At 38.8% G+C, this 25,781-nt stretch overlaps 2 protein-coding genes and 1 long non-coding RNA gene across 8 annotated transcripts in view; 2 read left to right on the top strand and 1 right to left on the bottom strand.

Annotated features, from left to right (window-relative positions):
* XB5993342.S (provisional ortholog of IST1 factor associated with ESCRT-III S homeolog) overlaps nucleotides 1-8,374 on the top strand; it is a 32,890-nt gene extending 24,516 nt beyond the window's left edge. For all 4 annotated transcript variants that reach the window (XM_041561153.1, XM_041561152.1, XM_041561154.1 and 1 more), the window contains 4 exons: nucleotides 261-407; nucleotides 5,341-5,454; nucleotides 5,563-5,611; nucleotides 7,372-8,374. In XM_041561153.1, the coding sequence (XP_041417087.1) occupies nucleotides 261-407; nucleotides 5,341-5,454; nucleotides 5,563-5,611; nucleotides 7,372-7,541 (480 nt within the window). In that variant the 3' untranslated portion in view covers nucleotides 7,542-8,374. The remainder of the gene's footprint in view (nucleotides 1-260; nucleotides 408-5,340; nucleotides 5,455-5,562; nucleotides 5,612-7,371) is intronic.
* Nucleotides 401-25,781, bottom strand: LOC121393239. The gene is made up of 3 exons (XR_005960882.1): nucleotides 25,674-25,781; nucleotides 11,050-11,217; nucleotides 401-1,285 (listed from the first exon to the last, which is right to left on the bottom strand). It is a non-coding gene; the product is annotated as an uncharacterized LOC121393239 (long non-coding RNA).
* On the top strand, nucleotides 11,138-16,371 carry LOC108715416. Of its 3 annotated transcripts, XR_005960881.1 has the most exons (6): nucleotides 11,138-11,231; nucleotides 13,581-14,026; nucleotides 14,169-14,268; nucleotides 15,175-15,242; nucleotides 15,371-15,412; nucleotides 15,627-16,371. XR_005960881.1 is itself a non-coding variant. In XM_041561151.1 (5 exons), the coding sequence occupies exon 1, from the start codon at nucleotides 11,355-11,357 to the stop codon at nucleotides 13,536-13,538; it is 2,184 nt and encodes a 727-aa protein (XP_041417085.1). In that variant the 5' UTR covers nucleotides 11,214-11,354; the 3' UTR covers nucleotides 13,539-13,639; nucleotides 14,169-14,268; nucleotides 15,175-15,242; nucleotides 15,371-15,412; nucleotides 15,627-16,371. The 3 variants fall into 3 exon arrangements, 2 of the variants coding, with proteins under 2 accessions (XP_041417085.1, XP_041417084.1); XM_041561151.1 differs by having other exon boundaries at nucleotides 11,214-13,639; XM_041561150.1 differs by having other exon boundaries at nucleotides 11,214-14,026.

The following is a 25,781-nucleotide window of genomic DNA, read 5'->3' as shown; positions in this document are numbered from 1 at the left end:
AGTGTCATTAATTCTCTAGAATTCTACTTTATCCTATTTATGTAATTACTCAGCTTAAGTAACAACCAAGAGTATGTAGCTCATTATGTATTCTTTATATATTTGCAAACCTCAGATATAGCCTTAATAAGCACTCATTATTTCCTCTAAGCTAACACTGTTCGTTTAAGAGTAGCCACTGTGTGTCCTGGTATTTTTGACTTTTCAACAATAACAGGTATGGGGCAGACTTTGACTGCTGTACATGGAATTCGTTTTAGGGTGAGGCTCCCACATTTTCTGAGGTTGATCCCAGTATTATCGGATTTGTTCACGATGATAAGAAGGGAGGTCCTGGCAATGGAGGAGGGTCTGGAGGAGGAGGCTTCAGAAGTAACAATCAACTTTACCCATGTCCAAATGATCCTGTAAGTCTGCTAATGCTGTCAAATCCAATTGTCAAGTAAAGGGATACCTACAATTTGTTGCTGTAGTGCTTAATATAATCAAATTTAGGGCTGTCCAACTGGCTTGATATGCCCCTCTAAGAAATATTTATGGTTTCCAGCAAACTGACCTTTTTTGTATGACACGATTAATTTATAATAATCCGGATCCAAACCTATAAAATAGCAGATGGCTAAAAATGACCAAAATTAACCTAAACTATAAACTCACCTAAATGCAAATAACCGTATTGAGACTACTATGCTCTGAAGAGGGGCTAGGCCTGTCTTCAAAACCAAGAACTCATTCTTGACCAGCAGAATTAACACAACTACATGCTGGAGAATTCCTAATCCATCCCAATCTTATTTGCCTAACTACACAAACGACTTCAGTTTAAAAGAATTAACATGAAGTATTACATATCTAATTCAATCAACACCCAAAAGATTTCATGGCATAGATTTTGAAATATTGCGTTTAGTAAACATAAGTCTCTTTATCCAAGTTCCACTGCCGTTTAGAAAAGATGGTTTGAACTTATTTATAGTAAAGGAATCTGCAAAGGTATTATCCCAAGTATAGTTCTTAGAAGTGATGAACTTAGTATACTTGCATCTCCATGATATAGTCGTGTTCTTGTAGAGACAGGTGTCAGCAAACATTTTCTTTAAAGTGCTTTAGATAGAGACATGGAAAAGATGTCCGTAATTAAAGGGAACTGTGAAATAGGAATGGTTCCCATCTATCACCGATTTCGAATTATCAATAAAGTATGTTCATTTGAAATCATCATAATCACACAAACATGTTGCAAGAAAAACGATTGCCAAAATCTTCCACATGCTCAGTTGTTTATCTATAGAAGTAAACAAATTATAATGTTAGAAACTACTTTTGTAAAGAATTTCAGAGTGAGGATTTTGAATCCTGACACGGTAGATATGTTTAGCATTAGGTTTTGTACTTTGAGAAATTATAAACACAGTAAGTTCATAAAGGGCAAAAAAATGATAGCAATATAATGAAAACCATGAACAAGAAAACACTAGCTTGCTTAAGTAAAACTAAATATATTACCGAATTGTAAACCTTTAAAAAGGTTCCACCCCTTATGCCTACTTGCCCTTGCTTCATATTGTAACTCTTTAATCTTATTTACAATTCCAAAAAAAAAATATTAAACTTTACTATGGTAAACAATTCTCTTAAGAAGATTGTGGCCTGATATTAAAAAAAGAAAAATTGCTGTTACATTATCCTAATCTACAATTGCTATGGCAGGAGCTGAAGTAGCAATAATACAGGGACCATATCTATTCTCTGGTAACCAAACATGAGCCCATGTACCACATTCAAAGTAGTAGGTAGATTTCTATGTAATTAATCCATAAATAGCTAATTCTATTTTAGAATAGAATAGGTTCCAACACTCTATACTTTTCTTAAAGTTAGTATCTGTCAAATTAAGAGTTGTTTTATAAATCCCATCTTCTGCTTGATGCTAAATTCATTAGCTTCATCTTTGGTTGCCTGTGAAAACACACTTAGACCAATCATTATTTTCCATGTGTCATTTAAACTAGTTTAATGCTTTAATAGTGCTATTTTCCAAGACGTATATTTTATATAACATCATTTAGGCTTTCAACCTTCCCAAAACTCTGAGGGTTATTTTTTTTTATTTAAGACATTATCTGCCCTGTAAAGTGTGTACCCCTATCACTTTCAATGTAGGTTGGTAAAGAATACCTACAGATTACTTCATTTAAAGTTTCTTAGCAGTTGCTTTTGTTGTAGCCTTAGCAACTTGGCCATGCCTCAGGCCATCCTGAGCACATGTCAATACATACTAGTACATATTCATATGTACCTACTTTAGGCAGTTGGCTGTAGTCTATTTGTAATCGCTGGAAGGGTTATTCTGGTTTAGCAAAGTGCTGTCTCGGAGATTTGACTACCTGACCAGGATTATGACGTAAACAGGTTAACACAAGAAAAAACATAGTTTGCAACAATTGCTGGAACCCCAGGTGCTATCCAACTTTCTGAATTGAGGCAGCCATTGCATTCTTACCTGAGTGCGCAAGTCCATGAGTTAGGTGTGCCATCATAGCATACACTGCTTTTGATAGACAGTATAATACACCATTTCTCCATAGACCCATGTCATCTTTGGAGGCTCCCAGCTTTGACCACTTAACTTTTTCCATCTCAGGGGCCTAGTCCTGAATTGTAGCCAGAATATCCATGTCCAGGATGCAACTTACTGTCATTATAGGCAAGCGGGCAGCTGACTTGGCTCTCTCGTCAGCTTTTGCATTTCCTTGTAGCTTCTGGAGTTTGAAGCTTTGTGTGTGCTTGTACTTTAAGAATGGCTACCTCAGTTGGAAGCTGTAATGCTAACAATAGATATTTTACTAAATTTGTATTTGTATTCTTATTTGGTTTACCTGATGATGTCATAAAATTTCTGGCCCTCCAAATCAGAAGATAGTCGAGACAAATACCAATACAGTACCTGCTATCAGAAAAGATGTTCGCCCTTTGACCTTCCACTAGTGTGCATGATGTGATGAGTGCTTGTAGCTCAGCTTCTTGAGCTGACATATATGGAGGTAGATTCTCCTGAACTAAAACATCAGACAAATGTTACAACAGCATATGATATTTACCGTCCTCAGTAGAGTAGCGAGAACCATCAAAAAACAATTCACAATAAGGATTTAACAAAGGTTCATCTTTTACATTATCAACCCATGTACCTCACTTTTTCATGTATGTCAACAGATCACCCCCCCCCCCTTTTTCAGGTATTAGTGTGGCAGGGTTGAGGACATTACATCTTTTGATTGTTAGATTTGATGGTGTTAGTAAAGCTGCTTCATACTTTATTAGTCTTGCTGATAAAAGATATTTACTTTGGACACAATTTAAGATTTATATTATTGAATGAAGAATCAATATCTTCAAGAAAGATAGGTTGAGTATGTGGGCATATGTATGGAGTGCAATCTACAAACCCAACGTCTAATTTGGAGTCAGCCCATGTGTTTATTTAAGAAATTTGGTGCTTTTTGTCTGTGTTAATGAGACGTGCTGCAGGGAGGCCCGTCTCCCCCCCCCCTTTTTCTCTATGGGCGGGGTAGAGATAAATTGTCTCTTCTCACTATTTTCTAACTTAACCCTTCTGCTAGCAGCTTTTCTTTGCTTTATAGCTTCCTCTGATTCTAGGGCATTTTCCTGACCTTCTTCTACTGCACTTATGACGGGAAACATTCCCAGCATAGGGAGTGGATGGCTCTATGTATACCATATGAGTTACAACCACTCAACTCTTGTACGGCTAGAGCTTCTAATACATCACTGTAACTTTCCCATTTGATTCGATAGAGACTTTCTCATACACTCCAATAAGACTATGACCTAGACTGCTATTAAATACTGGGAAGTGAACGTTGAAGCGATATGCCAAAAAGTCAGGGACTATGACAAAAGGCGTTTTTCTACCTAAATACTGTTCAGGGTAACCCCTGGTCTAACTTTGGCCAATCTCCAGCCCCCCATAGTTATGCCAAACAGAAGACCACACACACAGTCAGGACAGGACATAACCTCTAATCTGATGGGATTTATGGGGTATTACGATGTACAGAAACAGAGTTGTATCAGCGTCCTATCGACATCCGGATACCCTGTCTCTATCATGAAAACTCCCCTGTCATCCAAACCACTTGGAAAGAGAATATCACAAAACATAAAACACAAACCGGGTAATAGATAGCTCTATACAGGTTCAATAAAGAGCTGCAGGCAAGAAAATACCTGTCTTTGCTGGCTGCCAGGAGTCGATTTAGACAACAGGACATGAACAATAATAGGTAGCAGGTTTGACACGAGTAAGAAACTAAAAAATAGGTTTTACCGTGTCCCAGAGGTGATCAGTCTCCATCAGGCCTGGACTGGGAGTATGAGCAGTCAGAACCTGCAGCCCCACTTTGGGCATCAAAATTGATAAGGACACAAACAGTCCTGAGGATATCTATTCCGTCCTAATTAGATTATGGGTGTACACCAGAAGAACCACACTGACACAAGACGTTCAGTGTAGAAAAAGCTTCTCCCCATCCTGCTATTTTATCTACCTATGGGGCTACACATATTGTTTCCACATTTCACCAGGATTGGGTGGTGGCAAATCTTTAGAACCTTTGCTTCCCATGATAGGAAAATTTCACAAAATTACAATATAAATGGGTTGCAATAAATCAGGAGCTAGATAAAGCTGTCTTGAGATCAGAGGTCCCGGCAAAACTTTTATCTATTTCCGAGATAAGTCTTAATATTGCAACAAATTTATTTGAGAAGTAAATATCAATCAAGAAAACCTGATAAGGACGGGCTGTCTTGGGATCAGAGGTCCCGACAAAACCTGACACCTCAATCAAGCGGTAATCCTTAATATTGCAGAATATTTTGTATACAGTTGATTAAAACAATATTAAAACACTAAAAAACGACATTACAAAATTGTAACCATTCAGTGTCCCCCCCTGTCTCAAGTAGCAAAACTGAGTTTACCACAAACTCTTGAGCTTACCAAAAACCTAGGCCTGAGGCAAATTTCTCAATGCTCCCTAAAAGCCCACCTATTTAGGGAAGCATATACAATGTATCTTGATTTATCAGACATCAACTTATAATAAATTACCAATTGTTTTCATATTCCTTAGGTTTCAAATGTACTCCAACCCTTTAGATTGTAAGCCCTTGTGAGTAAGGCCCTGTTTTTTAATATGTAACCCTTGTAAAATGCTGTGCAACTTGATGGTGCTATATAAATCAATGCTGATGATGGTAAAAAGCTCGATAAATATGTTGCTAATAACATACTGTATTGTTTGAATCCTACAGAAATCCTTTCCTGATCCTTCTGTAGGGATATATGAGCCTTGTGCTTTTCTACAACCACCACCTACGGGAAAAATGGTTCCTCATGTTCCAGACATACCCCCCTTCTCTAACATGGTAGGTACTTATTGTACCTTTAATTTTTTTGCTGGGACCAAAGGTTTGCACAGAAACAATGGGGGGTTGTCTCGACGTTTATTGAGGTCATTCTCTTTTATTTCAAAGATGAACAACAGAGGTGGAGACTCAGGAGCCAGTCCTGCAATGAACTCTGGTGAGTACCAAAAACATAAGTTAACTGTGGGTGGAGTATTATGAACAATTTGATGACACCAAGTTGCTACTGGTGCAAAGAGCAATATGGGGTGCAAAATAAGTTCAGTGCTTAGTTGCCCAGCACTAATGTTTGGGGCATTACTGCACTTTCCACCTTCTGCTAAATTAAAAAATTTTGTGCAGAGCTGGCAGATACCATAGCATTAAGTACGTGGACAGAATGCACAGATCTTGTTTAATGGAGCATGTATTTACTGAGGTGAAATATTGTCAACAGATCATTTGGAGACAAATGCAGACACATAACTAAACACATTTACTAAGAGCGAAAATTCGCCAGCGATGGCTTCGCAGGCAGCACAACATTTTGCCAGGCGAAAATTCGCTCAGACAACGCTAATTCACTAACATGCGAAGTTGCGTCCGGGGCGCGGAACACTGATGAAGTTGCATTAGCTAATTTGCATATGGCGGGAAGGTAACGTTGAATGGACGTATATGTTGCAGCAAATACATTACATTACACAAGCCCAGGGAAGTTTAATAAAATTTAATTTATGTGCCATATGTTATTAAATGTAGGGGGGAAGCGGGTTACCCCAAAAAAAATTTACACTCTTTTGCAGCCTATCACCCTGAAAAAAGGAAGAGACGCCAATGTTTTTTGGGACTTAGAAAAATTTTCAACTAAATTTTGAGGAAGTCCTATCTACTCTATTGCACTTTGCCTGGTCTGAGGTGACAAGGGCAAATCTGGCGCAAGAGGTAACATTCAGGAAAATCGGCATCTTAGTGAATTTGCCCAGTTACGTCCCTTCGCCAGAGCGCAACTTCACCTGGCAATTAAGAGCAAATGAGCGTCAGTCTCTTTCTCTAAGTTACACCTGCGCCCTTTATTAAATTGGCAAAATACCGAAATGACGTCACGCTGGCAAATTTTCGCCAGTGTTAGTCACTTCGCCCTTTAGTAAATTTGACCCACTGAGTTTGATACATATATAAATATATACAGAATGCATAGTCAGTAAGGGTGGGACACCTCTGCCCCTTAATATAGAAAAAAGACCAAATGCACATTAATAGAAAATTGCATTAATGTGTTTTTTAATGAAATACAAATTCCTATCAGTGCTGCATCTTTGCCTCCTTTCTCTATATTGTATATATTTGCACACACCTGCATATATATTTATTTATACTGTTTTATGTGGCATGCAACACATTTATAGTTTACAAAAATACAATACAATACAAATAGACAAAATAAAAAAGTAACAGTACAAGTATAGGACCGCTTATCCAGAAACCCATTATACAGAAAGTGCTTAAATACAGGAAGGCCATCTCCCATTGGGGTAAATTTATCAAAGAGTGAAGTTCCGCCACTAGAGTAAAATTCCGCAGCTCACAATTAATTTCTATGGGATTTTGAAAGGCATATTTATCAATGGGTGAAAGTGAAAGTCCACCCTTTGATAAATACGCTTTTAAAAATCCCATAGAAATGAATGGAAAGTGGTGGAATTTCACTATTAACGTCACTCTTTGATGAATATACCCCACAGCCTCCATTTAACGGAAATATTTATAAGAAGGTCATTACAATACAAGCAGATGCTGGGGGTTCCACATGTACAGAGGGACGGTGGATGTCATGATTAATGTATGATTTTATTGTGCATATGTGTGTTTGTTATGTTTCACCCAGTGATATCTATTTTCCTCAAAATACAACAGTAAGTGTAATGTCCATTGCAGGTCAAGGAGAAAATGTGGCAGGAAAGTATAATAATCTGCCCCTTCCTAAACTCCCGTCTGTACCTGTCAGTCCAGCTCACACAATCCCAACTTCTGACCCATCACCATATGAAGACATCGATTTTGAGGATCTGTCAAAAAGGCTGGATGACTTGAAAAAGAAGACATAAAGGACCCGCTGTGATGTCCAGTTATAGAGCAGACACTCTCTTTGTAAATATTTAAGCCTGGAACATTCTTTTGCACTCACTTGGAAAGTCATAGCTTTTGTTTTGTATATAAACTGTATGTTCAGTGTACAAACCAATTTCTTGTACCACACTGTATTATATGGTGATTCTTTAGAAATATGTGATAATAATAATAATAATAATAAGCTCCCTTTTACATAATACCTAATATGGTAAGTGTGTTAAAACCCAAACTCCAAATTTACACAGAGAGAGACATGAGGCATTTCTAGAAAAAAAAACACAATTTACTTTCGGTCTGAAGACTGTTAATGCAGTAACATGACTGCAGTCATTTTCTGTGATGCAAAGTGTATAGATTTTTTTAGATAATGTTAACATCATCAACAAAATCACAAAGCAATTATTTATATAAACCTACTCAAATAGAAGTCAACTCAAATATATTGATAAAGCAAATGTAATTATAATCAGCTTTTTTATGCATAATTTGTTAATATATTTAGAAGGTTCAGAGATACAATCAGATAATGTATACAGGGTCGGACTGGGCCTGCACCGCTGATCGGCTGCCCCCTAAAGAAAAGAAGTTGTGACTTGGCATGACCGTGTGCACGCATGCATGTGGCAATTGTGGAAGTCGGGAAGCGTCCCCCCGGTTACTGCCAGGAGGATCCTAGTGTCGTAGCCCTGGTGGGCCCCCAAAGCTCCAGCCCGACCGTGAATGTATATCAGCGCATCTTTTATATTTATCATTACTGCACTGTCATTTACAAAATCATATGTGTTATATAAAATAATAATATACTCTACAACCAAGTCTACATAACATTTTAAACGTTATTGTGGGGACAGGGGGAGGAAATGGCTCACTATTTCTGTACAAACATAAACTAAACATATTGTCTATACACCATAAATTACCTCTATGGGGCAAATTTACTAAGCGCCGAAAATGTTTGAAAAAGATTTGTCTGACCTTGCTATCCCCTGCACTGTTGTCCTACTGAATAAGTATTGCAGTATTCAGCTCTCTTCCATCCAACACTCAGCTTCCCGCTATACCTGTTAATCCTACAACTAAAGAACTTGAAGTCTTAACTTGATGGTTGCTGGCAAATGCAAAATAGTTTCAGTGGTGCGGTAGTGCAAGAAATATCAAAGAACAATAGCAAGTACATTTACACTTCAGATCATTGGAAATCTATAATGTATACTAGAAACTAATTATGAGTTTAATATGCAAAGTTATATATTTGGATTTGCAACCTTTCACCCTTTAATTAAATATGCCCTTAAAGGAGAAGGAAATCTACCAAGGCAGTTTATTACCAATAGATTAGCCACAACAGTGCAATCTAGAAGGCCATGTTTATTCTTTAGAATGTTTTCCATTCCTGAGTAAACAGCTCTAGACACTGTCTCTGTTTGATTAGGATAGCAGCTGCCATATTAGCTTGCTGTAACATCACTTCCTGCCTGAGTCTCTCCCTGCTTGCTCATAGCCCAGATTACAGCAGGGAGAGGAGGAGGGAGGGGGAGCAAACGGAGCATGCTCAAGGCCAATCCCTGGAGGTTTTAGCTGAACACAGGAAATCTGATACAGAAGCCCATGTATACACAATAGAAGGAAAGAAATGTGTTTCTTTTGACAGAGGACTCAGCAGCATTACTTACTGAGTGTTTTACTAGTCATATAGACCTTTCTGATAAAGCTTACTTAGTTTTAACCATTCCTTCTCCTTTATACTGTGGGGGCAGCGAGTATGACTGCACCAGGGCCTAGTCACCCAGCATGTCCACAAGAGGGGTCTTCAGGAACTTAAGAGGCAAGTGTGAATGAACAAGCAAAAGTGCATCTGGGTCCTAGGGGAAAAGGGACTTATTGTCAAGTACTAAAAAGTGTGAGGAATGGGCCCAGTTGCTGACATAGAGGAGCAACATAAGTGGGTTCTAAGAGGACCAGTATAACATACTATGAAGAATTCCAACAGCACCATGCAAATGTAGTGTATCATACTTGCTATACTTGCTGGTCAAAGGGTGCTGAGCAGGAGTATGTGCAGTCTGAGCCAGGATGTGATCAGTGCAGTGAATTTCCGCTTGGCAATCAAAAGCATGGGAACTGGATGTAATGGCCACTAATGATGCCGTGTTGCTCTGCTTTTGGAGATCTGGTACAGGTAGCTAGGTTTCCCAAAGTGTAAATAGGCCAGTGGAGTCCTATCTGATGTACACATTTTAGTGTGTACGGTACATTGTGTAATGATGTACAAATTTTCCTAAAGGTGGCGATAGACATTTTATCAACACCTTAATTTTCAGGGTTCTAAAAGGATTTTGAGGTGGTAGCTTCTAATTACACCACTACATATAAAAAGTACAGTTTTCACTATATTAGATTAATGTCATGTGCGGTATTCTGCTACAAAAAAACCCCAACCCTGACAAGTTCAAATAATCAGATGGACCAAGTGATGCTCAGGGTTGCCAGCTTTCCTAGAAAAAAATACCACCCATACTATATATTTATCATCTACCCTAATATTAGCAAGCCGCAATTTCACTGGCCAGGTGGCAACCCTAGCAATACTACCAAAAAAAACCTGTAGCTCAACTTAAATCTCTGCTGGCCTAAGGGAAAAAGGTTTGATCTAGTGTTGCGAGCTTTAGGTCAACACCATTGATAAAAATTCTAAAATATTATTTGTTATAGAATATACTAACTTTATAGTGGGTCATTTTCTAATAAAAGACTCCTACCTGCTCTATTCTCTTATGCTGAAAGCTCAGTATCATTAATCTTCTCTGCCTTATCCAAAAAAAGCAGGCCTGAACAAATGGGTAGATTCCAATCCAAACTTTAGGCACACTGTCTGTTTAATTATAAACTCACATTCCAGTATTTTGTTGACTGATTTCTAAAATAGCAATGTCTGTCACCATCAAATCCACTCCTCAGATTTATTATTCCTTCAAAGTTTAAAAAAATATTGCCTATTTCTTTTTCTCTTTGAAGGGCATCCACATAATGTCTAGTCCATGTCATAGGCATGCTTTACAAGTCTGTTGGTACTGCAGCCTATAATATTCTGACTTTCCAAACCCCAACATCAGGGGTCACTAGCTTATGGAAGCATAACACAAAAACTAGATGTTACTAGCTGTATCTGCTAGGAGTTGCTGATAAGATCTGACTGGCTGGGAAAATAGCAGTGTTTGGTATTAGCTATTACTTAAGGCTCTTAAAATTAGAGCTTTAAGAATTGCTTAGAAGAAATATTTTTGACAGATGTTGCATCAGACTAAGACATTTTACTTTGCTCCTAAAAGCGAGAAGTTATGGAGTGAATAGCAATGCTTCAATTTAATCTAATATAACATTTCCTATTATACCGACGGGTATTTAGACTTGGAACTGAGGATTCCACAGTTTTAATAATATCACTGTTAACTAAATGACATATTGTGCAAGGTTCTTACTTACTGTATACGTTAATTCAGTTCTCAATCACTGTTCGCCCTGCTCCGAGCCTTAATTCTTTCTTACTGGTAAATTCAAATTGCTTCTGAAGGTTTCTTGGTTCTGGTTGCTGGGGGAGAGAAAAGATCCGCAACCCCAAGGATGGCTACTCCATCGGGCAGCGAATACACACTGAGGAAAAAGAGGTAAATGACTTAGTGATTAACCTCTCCTCCCAACCATTGTCCTCAGATGAACTTAAACTGTTAAATAAGGGTCTAGGCTTTGTTCCCACGTATAAATGTGATCCCTTTACAGTACAAATTGAAATGTTTAAATTTTTACGTTCCATTAAATTGAAAATGCTTTATATGGATAAGAACACTGGGATATGGCCTAAAGGGAGAAAGGACATAGTGTCCAGCAAACTTAAAACCCGCAGCACCTTCAACCCAAATTTTTCCTGTGCTTCCATAGACACGTTCTCTAACATGATTAACTCTGATATAGAAAAGGGTTTGCATAAACATGTTGTCCCAAAGGTAAATAATCTACACCTAAAAGAAAAAAATGCATTAATTAACTTGCAAAAGGACAAAGGGTTAATTATTAAGAAAGCCGATAAGGGGGGCAGCATTGTCGTAATGAATAAGGAGGATTATTTGAAGGAAGCACATAGACAGTTAAACAATACTGAACATTATAAACCTCTTAATAATGATCCAACGGAAAGGTTAAAAACTGATATTGACATGTTTCTCGAAGATGCATGCCTAACAGGGGTAATCTCTCCTGAAATACAGGAACTCTTACGTAAGGACAACCCCAGGGTGCCAATTTTTTACCTCTTACCCAAGGTGCATAAAACCTTGATAAATCCCCCAGGAAGACCTATCGTGTCAGGGGTTAATTCATTACTACAACCCCTGGCCATTTATATAGATACGTACTTACAGGAAATCTTACCCAAATTAGACACTTGTCTAAGTGACACCACACAATTTTTAAAAACAATTGAAGGGTTCACAGTAGGACCACATTCTACTATACTTTGCACTATAGATGTCAAAGACCTATATACCTCTATCCCACATGATGAGGGTATTGAATGTACCAGGGAATACTTGTCCCGTGAGAATTTGCCCACACATGAGATAAATTTTCTATGTGATTGCTTGGAGCTGGTGTTAAAACGTAATTATTTTCGGTTTGATTCTGACTATTTCCTTCAGGCCCAAGGTACCAGTATGGGGGCCAACATGGCTCCGGCCTACGCAAATATTTTTATGCATAGGATTGAGCATGAGCATATCTTACATAACCCAAAATTTAAGGAACATATTGCCTTATGGAAAAGATATGTGGATGATATGTTCCTGATTTGGACAGGTTCCCCTGAGATACTCACAGAATTTTTCACATATCTTAATACCATCCATGATACCATCAAATTTACCACCTGTATTGGTCCCAATAGTGTTAATTACCTAGATGTACAGGTCACAAGTTCAGATGGCTCGCTCACGACGGACCTGTATAAAAAACCCACTGATAGGAACAACATGTTGAGAAAGGATAGCTTCCACCCAATAGGGACAATTAAAGGGCTCCCAAAAAGCCAATTCATAAGGGCGAGAAGGATAACATCATCTGAAACATTATATAACAAACAAGGGGAGGAATTGGTGTCTAGATTTGTACAAAGGGGTTTCTCCAAAACAGATTTGGATAAAACTATGGATGAGGTAGGCAGAATGAAAAGGGAAGACCTAATGGTAAGAAAGACGCCCACACAGAAAAAACTAGGGATACCTTGCGTCACTACATATGGTCCTCACTCGTCTTTCCTTAAAAGAACAATCAATAAACACTGGTCCATATTACAAAATGACAAGACTTATGGGAAATTGTTTTTGAATAACCCATTGTTTTCATACAAAAGGGGTAAAAGCATAGGTGACCAGCTCACCAAAACTGATATTAAACGGCATAAGTACAAAAAACCAGTATCCGAAAGAGTGGGCACCTTTCCATGTCTCAACTGTGGACACTGTAGTGGTGTAATAAAAGGAGATGTCTGTACCCATCCCAGCAAAGGCTTCCCCATAGGACTAAAATGTTTCGCCACTTGCAATACGGAAGGGGTTATCTACTTATTAAAATGCCCATGTGGACTGGGATACGTGGGACAAACCTCAAGGTTGTGCAGAGTAAGGTTAAATGAACACAAAAGTGTGATTAGAAACTTTGTACCTGAAATGGAAGGGTGTGACCCGGCGATAAGTAAAAAGAAGGACAGAATCAAAAAAGAAACTTTATTAGCGAAGCACTTTTATGTACAAAAACATACAGTATCGCAATTAAGGTGGCAAATCCTTGAAAAGATTACAGCACCACAAGGGAACGAGATGAAGCTGGCATTGCTTAAAAGAGAAGCGTTCTGGATATGGAAATTAGAAACCGTGCAACCTAAGGGTTTAAATGAGAATTTTAGTTTATCTTGTTTTCTGTAAACACTTCACTGCTGTTACTTACACTGTGTTTCCTTTCCACAGATAACCTGGGCCAGCGGGAATTATGAGAAATAGAGATTACGGTTAACACCCCGCTGGTTGTGAGTAGTATTAGCCATTTTTGGCTATTAATAATTATAATTGCTGTGCTGAAGGGATTACATACATGCATTTCTGTATATATGATTGAACTTTTGAATCTACACAAGGACAATGAGTGTCAAGCCTCACTTTGAAATACACTGAACCCTGGTGGACTATGGGTAAAGGGGTGGGATCACATGTACCCCAAATGCCTTAAATATGTTTGTAGCACTTAAGTTTGTATCCTGACGAAGGGAGGGTTAATCCCCCCCGAAACGTTGATGCACAGGTGGTCACAATAAAAAATAGGGGACGCTCCCCACCTGCAACATATTTGGTGTCTGTGCGATTCTCTTTCTACTTTCCACTGAATGCAGAGTTCAAGACATTTAATCTCGAGACTTGTAAATCAGATATTTATATATTATTTGCATTGGACCAAGCGTTGTGCCTTGTGTTATTTACAATATCAATGTTCAAGGTTGTCATTCTGGACAAATATACTTATGGGAGTTTTATTGACTAATGTTCTCTGTCTTTCTGCAGCCGAAAACACCAATATAAAGCACTATCCATTGAGGATCCTCGACTTAATATGTGGACTCGTGGGTGTAATATCTATTAGCTACCTATCTACATATGTCTGGTGAGTTCTTAACATAAACATGTCACATCCCATATATATATATATCTCCATATACATCTTATTAGTACTTGTTAATATATTGTGTCTTCTGAAATGAATGGATGTCATAAATCTTAAACTATATATATACAATATTATCTTAAGTATAATTTTTATTCCGGCTTCACTGGGATTTACACAAATGATCTGTTTATAGTGCAATCTCTCAGTGCACCTCAGAACAGCTTTCTTAGAGAGGTCCAAACAACAAGCTGTTATGCAATAAAAATAATTGTTATTTCTACTTTATTGGGTTTTATACAGTAATTGAGGCAACGTTTTTCCTATCACCAATAAAACACTATTGAGGCAGTTTATTAACATTTGTATTCATTAACAATTGAATCGTTTTGGCAGTAAAAAACCTTGCATGTGAAGAATGGTTTTAAACCATGAAATTATTGATATTTATTAAGCGTAAATACCACAAAAAACTGTAATGTAAAAGTACGCCATTTAAAAGCGGTTGAGGTCATTTAGTAGTGAATGGGACCTGAAAATTTTAAAATATTTCATAATCTGAGGTTTTAAAGTATTTCAAAGATTTCTTAACTTGTAAACAGACAAAAAAATGTTGTTATCAGATTCGTTCAGTGGTTTTATCCCATTGTGCTTTTTATATTCAGATCTTTTAATAAATAAATAGACATTTTTGCTTTTAAAATGGGAATTTAGTTGGTTGAAAAAAGAATTCTGTAAAAATACACAAATCTGAAGTCTGAGAAATAGTCTTTCCAGTCAAACAATGAACAATTAGTTGTACAGCCTAATTTTGGTGGCATATATGTGTGTGTTTTATGGTACAGACATCAACATAGGGAGCATAGGGTTTTATTTTTCTTATATCTATTTTCTTCCACTTAACAGGTCAATGTTTAGCCATAAGAAAAAAGAAGAAGACGATGTGGAGATGCAAAATAACCCAGATGTTTTATGTAAGTTAAAACTGACAGGTTTCAGCCCTAAGGCCATAATGTTCCCTGTATATACTTTAGTGTTATTTCCATATTACTGTGTAGGTATCGGTATAGCAAATTAGTAAAACTATTCTTTTTAATTGCAGTGGAAGCTCCTGTTGAAAAGCAGACTGTGATCCTTATACCTGGTAAATATTTCTTTAAAATCATACATATTACTGTGCCTTTAATTTCATACATTATATATTAAGATGCATAATCTGCCCCAGCTATTCCAGGCATTTTATAAGTGATAATTAATCATTTATAAGGACTGTGCATAAATATATTCATTGATTGGCCAAAATTGCTGATTATTGAGTTATGAACAGTTTATTGAACCAGTGCAATTTTATGTTTTAGGAGCATGTGATTTAACTAATATTGTGGCTACTGACGTAAACACGGAAGGAATTGAGGAAAATAAAGTGAATCCTGTGGCCACTGAAGAGCCACAGGACAGATAACTGAGCCAAATGAGGAGCTTCAACAGAAACCAGAACAGGAAGCTGAGTTAAAGAAAAAAAAGAAAAGGAAATTTTTTTTCTTGAAAGGCAACGATACATTACAATAGCAACGATACATAACAATACTACGGAAACAAATAAATAAGACAGGAACTCTACATGAGTCTGTGATCCAAAAGCCACTCTACCTGTGTCACAGCGTTTCCCATTCAGTTGAATGGGAATTGGGGGTTGTCTTCATTGTTTAACAACAACAAAGATAACTGAGCCAAATGAGGAGCTTCGACAGAAACCAGAACAGGAAGATGAGTTAAAGAAAAAAAAGAAAAGAAATTTTTTTTTCTTGAAAGGCAACGATACATCTTTAAACAATACTAGGGAAACAAATAAATAAGCCAGGAACTCTACATGAGTCTGTGATCCAAAAGCCACTACCTGTTTCACAGCGTTTCCCATTCAGTTGAATGGGAATTGGGGGTTATCTTCATTGTTTAACAACAACAAAGATAACTGAGCCAAATGAGGAGCTTCAACAGAAACCAGAACAGTAAGTTGAGTTAAAGAAAAAAAAGAAAAGGAATTTTTTTTTCTTGAAAGGCAACGATACATCTTTAAACAATACTAGGGAAACAAATAAATAAGACAGGAACTCTACATGAGTCTGTGATCCAAAAGCCACTACCTGTGTCACAGCGTTTCCCATTCAGTTGAATGGGAATTGGGGGTTGTCTTCATTGTTTAACAACAACAAAGATAACTGAGCCAAATGAGGAGCTTCAACAGAAACCAGAACAGGAAGCTGAGTTAAAGAAAAAAAAAGAAAAGGATTTTTTTTTTCTTGAAAGGCAACGATACATCTTTAAACAATACTACGGAAACAATTAAATAACACAGGAACTCTACATGAGTCTGTGATCCAAAAGCCACTACCTGTGTCACAGCGTTTCCCATTCAGTTGAATGGGAATTGGGGGTTGTCTTCATTGTTTAACAACAACAAAAAATTAAATGTTCAATAAAATGTATAATATTTTAAAAAAAATCAACAGCATTCGATATATTATTATTATATTTATACTGAACTTTGTCAAGAATGCAATTGTGTGAGGCCCCCCAGAGGAGCTGCTATAAGGTCCCATAGAAAGTCAGTATTTAGCACACTGGTGGGGGCTGTTTGGGCCTACATGTGGGCTGATTGGGCCTCTGTGTACCTGAAATGCCAGGACCTATTTTAATTCTCAGTTCGGACCTGGATGGGTTACTGTATTATACACAGGGGAGGAGGCATATGGATTTATGGTTATGTCTTATATGACTTAACTTTTTTCACATATGAGTGACATCCTTGCCAGGGTAGGCACAAGGTAGTTTGGCACCCTAGGCAAGAGCTTCACTCAGTGCCCCCTGCCCTGCATTACCATTTCCCTCCTTACCATGATGGTTTTTAAATAAAGAGATCAAGAAAATGTACAACATTTTTTCATTTATATTACTGCTCCCTATACCTATACCAGCAAGCTCAGCAGCCATCCATCAGCCATCATACAGCCCTCCTGCAGCCATCATATTGCACCCAATCTTTACCTGTGCCAACAGCAGCCAAAAATAAATCTGCCCCCAAGTATTTATGTACCTGTGCCAGCGCCCAGCAGCAACAGCAAACATATGGCCCCAAATCAGTACCTGGCTGTGCCAGCAGGAAGCTTCACACTTTCACAGTAATAGAAAGAATGTCTTCAGTTCAGTGCAACTGTGCAAGGCTGAGAGCAGCAAGTACGAGCCACACCAAGCAGGCCGCCAGCTCTCTGCCTCTCTCTGTCATTCAACACATCAGTGACGTCATTGACGCGTGTATGCACGTCGGGCTGCACCGCACAGAAGGAGCTATTACTTGCCTGCAAGAGGGAGAAGGTGAAGGAGATGGATTCCACCCAACTGGGTGACTATGATTACTGAAACAAATTATTACATAAACGCTTGAAAAAAACGAAAAAATTAAAAACCGAAAAAAATCCCCTTAAAAGTGCGCCCTTTAATGATGGCGCCCTAGACAGCCACCTACTCTGCCTACTCCTAGTTCCGGCCCTGATCCCTGCAGTGAGCACCAACCATTTGGTTTTTTGGTGTGCTATTAATGTGGATATGGTCTTTCGGTAACATGGGTGTGGTTTAAAGTGGGTGTGGTCTAAAACAGGGAGTGGCTAACACTGGTTTCCGTTATCTGCCCTCCACCATGTAGATTAGAAAAATTCCGGCCCTCGGTACAATAGAAGTTGGACAGCACTGTATTAAAACATAACAACTAAAAATTTTTTGAAAAAAGTACTCCTAAAAAACAAGTACAAATATACAAAATATATCAGGAAACACAAATAAAGCTACAGTTGTCACATATCAACCTGTTGTCAGTTTACAGAACTAAATAACAACAGGACAGGGTTAAGGGCTTTTAAGCATTTTTCAGCTGAAAACGACCTTGTAATTAGAGGTGATAGGTGGTTTCTATTGATGCAGGAGGTCTGGTGAGGTATCAGGCATTTCAGATGCAGAAATTTTATGTGTGCCATAGGATATGTTACTTATATGCCCTGGATAGGCAGTCAAGTCATAGAAAAGCAATATCGACTGTTGGTCATATATGTAAAAATTTGGTGACTTCAGCAAACAAGCAGATCTTTTACTGATATGCCCACCATAAGAACATAAGCAACAGTGAGGAACCACATCAACAAACACATGCGCTCCCTGCCCTGATGAAATTTTTAAAGCAGTCTGATCAATATCTTGAAAATTTTTCACACAGCTATCGGTCAGGGAGGTCCATCGAAGGGCCTCAAACACCGGCACTACAACACTTCCTGTGCATGCGCATTGGGGCTTGGAGCTGTCCTTGTATGGCCACATGAAGCTGTTTTTCCAGTTCTCCTTGCTTGTCCATTTTCGTTTATTGTTAAATAAAGCATGAGTTAAAGGTACAAGCAAACAATGACTGATCCATATCTTGTTCACCATGACACCAGAAGGCAAAAATTAAGCAATCAACTCCTCCAGTGGAGGATGGCTAAGTAACACTTACAGTCAAAACCGCACTTACTTTCTAGGCCCAATTTTCTTTATGGGTGCAAGTCCTTAAGCCTGTTCACAAGGGCTTCTTCATATCACATAAAGGTACATCCATTGACAGCACTCCAATTTTCATTAAAACCTTTATTATTTGCAAAAGTTTGCATAGCAGTATAGCAACATAGTGCAATGTTTCGGGTGGCACTCCACTCTTTATCAAGCAAAAAAAAATCCACAACCACATGGTCTTAAATAGCCTGAGGTATAATGCCACCCAGTGTTGGCCCATATTATTACAATAGTATCATAAAACATATAACAGTGTTTCATTCCAAGCATAATATTTGAGTACAAATGTATCATTCATAGACCTTTTCTTTACATTTCTTGCATAAATGGTCTATACAGTGCATCTAATACAAAGATTGACTTATTTGTCTTACGGGATTGTCCCATCAAGGTAATAGCCCACTCCAGGGCAGACAGAACAACATGTTTGAATGAAACCTGTAAAACATAAAATACTACATTTAAAGTTATTATTTAAATAAAAATGGACTCAGATCATACTCATGGTTTAAATCATGTGGATACATAGTTCCCAATCTTTATATCAAGTGGGCTTCCTTACGTAACAATTCCTTGTTTCAATCTCCCCCACGTATCCTCCTTGATACTGAATCCAGAATCTGAAAGCTCAATTGACTAATTGTGTGGCCATTTTCATTAAAGTGTTTTGCTACTGGCTGGTTAAGTTTATTTCTAATAGCTGACTTGTGTTCTGTTAGTCTATCTCTTATGCAGCGTATAGTTTCTCCCACATAGATTTTGCCACAGGGGCATTTTAGACTATATACTACATGAGTAGAAGCACATGTATGGAAGCCTTTAATTGGGATGCGGGTACCCTTTAATGGGTGATATATCCATTCACCCTTTAACACACTACTGCAAGATGGCTAAATAACTCATCCTATTATAAAGTTCTGTCTTGCATAAAAAAGGGCATTAACTCAAGGGATGAAAACATAATTATGCCTCTTTATAGGTCCCTGGTGAGGCCTCATCTGGAATATGCAGTGCAGTTTTGGACTCCAGTCCTTAAAGGGGAAGGAAACCTAGTCGGCGCAAACCCCCCACCCCCCCTCCCGTTTGTTGCCCACCCTCCCTCCTCCCCCCTGGCCTACCCGTCCCGCTGGGCAAATGCCCCTAACTTGTTACTTACCCTTCTGCGCAGGTCCAGTCCAGGGAGTTCACCGACGACATCTTCTTCCACGCGATCTTCTTCCTGCTTTGAACGGCGCATGCGCAGTAGGATCATTTCGCCGGTACGATCTACTGCGCATGTGCGTGACTTTTGTCGCATGCGCAGTAGATCCGTACCGGCAAAATGATCCTACTGCGCATGCGCCAAAACACCGTTCACAGCAGGAAGAACATCGCGTGGAAGAAGATGTCATCGGTGAACTCCCTGGACTGGACCTGCGCAGAAGGGTAAGTAACAAGTTAGGGGCATTTGTCCAGCGGGACGGGTAGGCCAGGGGGGAGGAGGGAGGGTGGGCAACAACGGGAGGGGGGGGTGGGGGGTTTGCGCCGACTAGGTTTCCTTCCCCTTAAAGAGGGATATAAATGAGCTGGAGAGAGTGCAGAAACGTGCAATTAAATTGGTTAGGGGGATGGAAGACTTAAATTATGAGGGTAGACTGTCAAGGTTGGGGTTGTTTTCTCTGGAAAAAAGGCGCTTGCGAGGGGACATGATTACACTTCATACAATACATTAGAGGACATTATAGACAAACTAGACATTAAGCCCGTTAAATTAACGGACGCTAGAACATATGTCGCCAGAGACGGTCCGTGGGGCACATGCGCAGTAGCGCAATCCCACGGACACAGGGACTGGACGCAGAGACACTTCAACTTTATTATATAGGATAGCAGGGGACCTTTTTACCCATAAAGTGGATCACCGCACCAGAGGCCACCCCTTTAGACTAGAAGAAAAGAACTTTCATTTGAAGCAACGTAGGGGGTTCTTCACAGTCAGGACAGTGAGGTTGTGGAATGCACTGCCGGGTGATGTTGTGATGGCTGATTCAGTTAATGCCTTTAAGAATGGCTTGGATGATTTTTTTGGACAGACATAATATCAAAGGCTATTGTGATACTAAGCTCTATAGTTAGTATAGGTATGGGTATATAGAATTTAATTAAAAGTAGAGAGGGGTGTGTGTATGGATGCTGGGTTTTCATTTGGAGGGGTTGAACTTGATGGACTTTGTTTTTTTTCAACCCAATTTAATTATGTAACTATTACATAATTGCTAAGTAATATATACATATATACATATATATATATATACTCCCCCGAAATCCCAGCACTCACGACAGATATATATGTTATTAAAGGGGTGATTCACCTTTAAATAATCTTTTAGTATGTTATAGAATGGTTAATTCTAAGCTACTTTTCAAATGGTCTTCATTTTTTATTTGTTATAGTTTTTGAATTATTTGCCTTGTTCTTCTGATCCTTTCCAAGTTTCAAATGGGGGACACTGACCCCATCTAAAAACAAATGCTCTGTAAGGCTACACATGTATTGTTATTGCCACTTTCTATTATACCTCTTTCTATTCAGACCCTCTCCTATTCATTTTCCTGTGTCTCATCTAAATCAATGTATGGTTGCTAGGGTAGTTTGGACCCTAGCAACCAGATTGCTGAAATTTCAAACTGGATAAAAAGCTAAATAACTCAAAAATAATAAAAAATTAAAACGAATTGCAAATTGTCTCAGAATAGCACTCTCTACAGCATACTAAAAGTTAATTTAAAGGTGAACAACCCCTTTAACAGTATTATGAGTATCGAAATTACATGATGACCATAATGGTGTTAGCTGTACAGTGACAAAGACTCAAATGGGTGTTCCTAGGTATTTTAACATTGGAAAATTATTCTCATATATATATATATATTCTCATACATCCATAATGAAAGCTTAAAAAATCATTAACACCTAAAAAAGGGGTTAATGGGCTTCATATAGATTTAAGTATCAAGTAGTATTAAAAATATGAATGTACTAATTATTACTCTGGTCTTCTATAAACTGATGTTTACTTCTGAAGTTCTAATATTTATATCAATAAGATCTTTTGCACCAGAGGAATCAACCATGCTGTTTTTAAGAAACAACTTTCCAAAGAAAGTTACAGATAAGATTTACTTGCATAAATTTTACAAGTGCCAAAAATCACGGAAAGTTTCTGGCTTTTATTTCGTTATAAAGTATTTTCATTGGTTGCTTGAATTTTCTGCAGCAGTTACATACGTTTCCCATAGACTTTACTGGCAAAACAGAATTTTTATCTGCTCTAGAGAATTTACAAGTTAGTATAGAAAAGAGTGGTAAAACAATTTAAGTTCTAAAAGACTAGGGTGTGCTAGGATGCTTGAATGCCCCTCTGAAGCCGTCATTTTTTCTGATGAAAACATAAACAAAAAGCATATCAGTTTGATAAAAGACATTTTTATCCTGGCTCTTTAGTCATAGAAAGTTTCTAGCCTTTATTTAATTATAAGGTATTTTCATTTGTTGCGATCTACTTGTCTGTGATTGCTACTGTGCCTGCACTAAACACCACTGCTGCATTGGACTTGGTGCAGATACATGGAGCAGAATTCGGCACGTAAACATGTGGGTGTGCATTTCTTTGCCGAAATGCGACCCAAGCTGACTTAGGTGCAGATATAGGGGGATGCCAACATTCTCAGCATGTACATAAACACAGTATGCAGTAATCAGCCCTTTGTGGTATTAGCTGAAGCTTAGGACTTTTGGGGCAGTTAATGAAAATGTTTCATCCACTGAACAGAAAAGGGCCAGGTGGGGCTTGTTTAGACAACAAATAATTTATATGGCAGAGGAGACAACAAACACACTGCAAGAAAAACAAGGCTTTTTGCTTAAAATACATTTGAACTCATTAAAAAAGATATAAAATAAGTGGTCAGGGCAAAATTTTAATTTTTATTTGTCCTTTCAGTATTCCTATCACTTTTTCCTTTTTCATTGTATTACTTACTTTCTGAGTACTTCTATCTGAGTGCCATGTCACCATTTTTGCTGTGTTCATCATTGGCATAACTACATGGCACTGGGTTACCCGGCAAAAAATTCGTCAACAACTATTGACAACACCCCCCCCTTGCATTTCTTAAGGTGGCCATACACGGGCCGATAAAAGCTGCCGACAGACCGAGTCAGCAGCTTATTGGCCCGTGTATGGGGGCCCCCGATGGGCTTCCCCGATCGAGATCTGGCCGAAAGTCGACCAGATCTCGATCGGATGGGACTAAAAATCCCGTCGGATCGTGGCTGCATCTGTTCGTTGATGCGGTCCCGCGATCCGTCCGCCCGTCTGCGTTCGCTAGGATCCGATCGTTGGGCCCTAGGGCCCACGATCGGATCAGCCCGATATTGCCCACCTCAAGGTGGGCATATCGGAGGGAGATCCGCTCGTTTGGCGACATCGCCAAACGAGCGGATCTCTGCATGTATGGCCACCTTTACTCCTCACCAGCTCTCGGGGTCATTTGCATGCACAATGCCAAGGAGTTTCCATTGGACCCCTTAGGCTAGCACACATAGGGAGTGAATATTGGCTCGAGAATGCATAATTTTGTGTTTTCACGTTGGTATCCACTCTGTGTTTCTGCTCACTGGTTGAAACTATGCTTATGAGTGAACCAGTAAGAAATTGCAGGTGGAAACACAACTGCATTTCTGCCACTACCCTTAAAAAGATTTTGATGTTGCTTTGTAAGTCTTTTTTGATACACGTGGAAAGAAGAAATGTACAAGCAAAACCTCTAACAGTAAACTTACACAGGCTTTTATACACTTTAATATAACTCAGGGATTTGGTACATGCAAAGCTAACAGGATCATACCTGTGGCCTTGCACACAGTACACTACATGTAACCTTGTAGAGATGGACACATGACACCTTTCCTATTTAAGAAATGTAGTATATTTTAATATGGAAAAAAAAAAGAAAATGTGCTAGTCATTTCTACAGGGTTAGAAAAATAAGTTAAAGCATACATGTCAGATATATGATAAATGAATAGACAGAGAGCATAGAATTCTATAAGGAATATCAAACTCCTCCACAAGTATAGTAAAAATCCTGATATTCTATACTACGCATTTTTCTGGACAGTCATAAGTTATCTTGGGAAAACAGCAAAGATGGCAACACAGTTCTCTGAGGGGCATTAACCCGGGCCAATGAGGCCCTTGTCCTTTGAAAGAAGAAGCAAATGTCATTCACAGATCTATAAAAACATATAAAAGCCCTGCTGCCAAGATTTTTTTATTTGAACTTACTGGTGCAGTGAGGCATTTCCAGTTCAAGTTAATGAGAGGTTGCAGGGGGGGATTTCAGGTGCTTTTGTTATTTCTTGAAAAGAGCCCTATGTGCCATTCTTGTTTTGGTTACATGTTTGGGATAAAAGAAAATTATAAAATAACTCCTTCCTGTGCAGTGAATTTTACTATCATTCTATTACTGCAAAAATATATTTTTGTTCTGACTATCTGCAGTTAGAAACAGTTGAAAAGCCATATCTAATTTATACAGCATGTCATTTCTACCAGCCTTTCTATGTTTTTAGATTTGTTTCCAGTCAAGCATTGGTTTTACTGACCAGGCACCAACCCTAGACAATCTATCAATATTCTTTTTTAAAATGTGTCCTTGAAAAGCTATCATTTCTGAGGTCATAGCAACCTCAGAAATTAAATTTAAAAATTAAAAAAAGAAGGTTACAGTTACTGCACTAAAATGTTACCCAGCAATTCTGCTAGGAGAAAGGCCATGTAACACATTATCAACCATTACAGAATTAAACAGGGGATGCAATGGTTGATTTGCTAATATATGTAATAGAATGCAACTACATAATCAGGGCCGCCATCAGGGGGGGACAAGTGTCCCAAGCCCAGGCATGAAGGGGGGTCTGGCAGTGCTGCAGTTTTGAAAGCGCCGGGCCCCCCTTGCGAGTGCTGAAGCCTGCGGCCAGCCGAATACTCGAAAATGCGGAAGTGCCGAAAAGCCGAAGAGGTGAAAAGACCCGAAGTCACGAAAATAGCTGAAGATGAAGCGCCGAAGCGGTGAAAAGACCCGAAGTCACAAAAACAGCCGAAATTGAAGACCTGAAGCGGTGAAAAGACCCGAAGTCACAAAAGGAGGCGAAGTTGAAGTCCTGGAGCCAATTCTACTGAACACCAATTTGTGTTTTTTGTTTTTTTTTAATCCCCTGGCCATCATTGTATTATTTTAATATTCTATAGGCCCCTGCCATCAATGTTTTTTTTAAAAATATTTTTTGGGGCCCCAATTTTTTTTACTTGTAAGGGGGGCCCTGACATCAATGCTTTTAAAAAAAAAAAACTTTTATGGGGGGGCCCTGGTGCCAATGTTTTTTTTTTTTTAAACTTATAAGGGGGCCCTGACCATCAACAGCTTTTTATAACCTTTGTGTGTGGGGGGTTACTTTTTTAGTGCTGATGTCTGTGTGGTCTTTTCACTGTGATGTGGAGTGAGCGGGTCTGTGCGGGCCGGGGCTTGGGTGCCAGGGTTGGAGGGGACTAGGGCCGGGGCCCGAAAATGTACGACGCCCTGTGATTGCTAATGGCGGGCCTATACGTAATAGTTGTATATTGTAAATACTTCCACAAACAAATAGCAGTAAACAAATCATGGCTGATATACCCAAACCAGTAAAACAAGCTGTGGCGCAATGACTCGAAGTTAATCTCAATGACAAGCTCAGAACTCTACATGACACAATCCCCGCCCAAAGTTACCTGGGTCAGGTGGCGCGTAACATCAGGGGCGCCGCCCTCTCTCGCTTCCGGGTCTGGTAGTGACGGGGCACAGAGTTGACGTCATCACTGGCTGCCCTGTCAACTTGC

The sequence above is a fragment of the Xenopus laevis genome, chromosome 4S (genome assembly GCF_017654675.1).
Source record: "Xenopus laevis strain J_2021 chromosome 4S, Xenopus_laevis_v10.1, whole genome shotgun sequence".
In the NCBI taxonomy this organism is placed as follows: Eukaryota; Metazoa; Chordata; class Amphibia; order Anura; family Pipidae; genus Xenopus; species Xenopus laevis.
The sequence above is the reverse complement of the archived record's forward strand: the minus strand, read 5'-3'. Positions and strand labels throughout refer to the sequence as shown.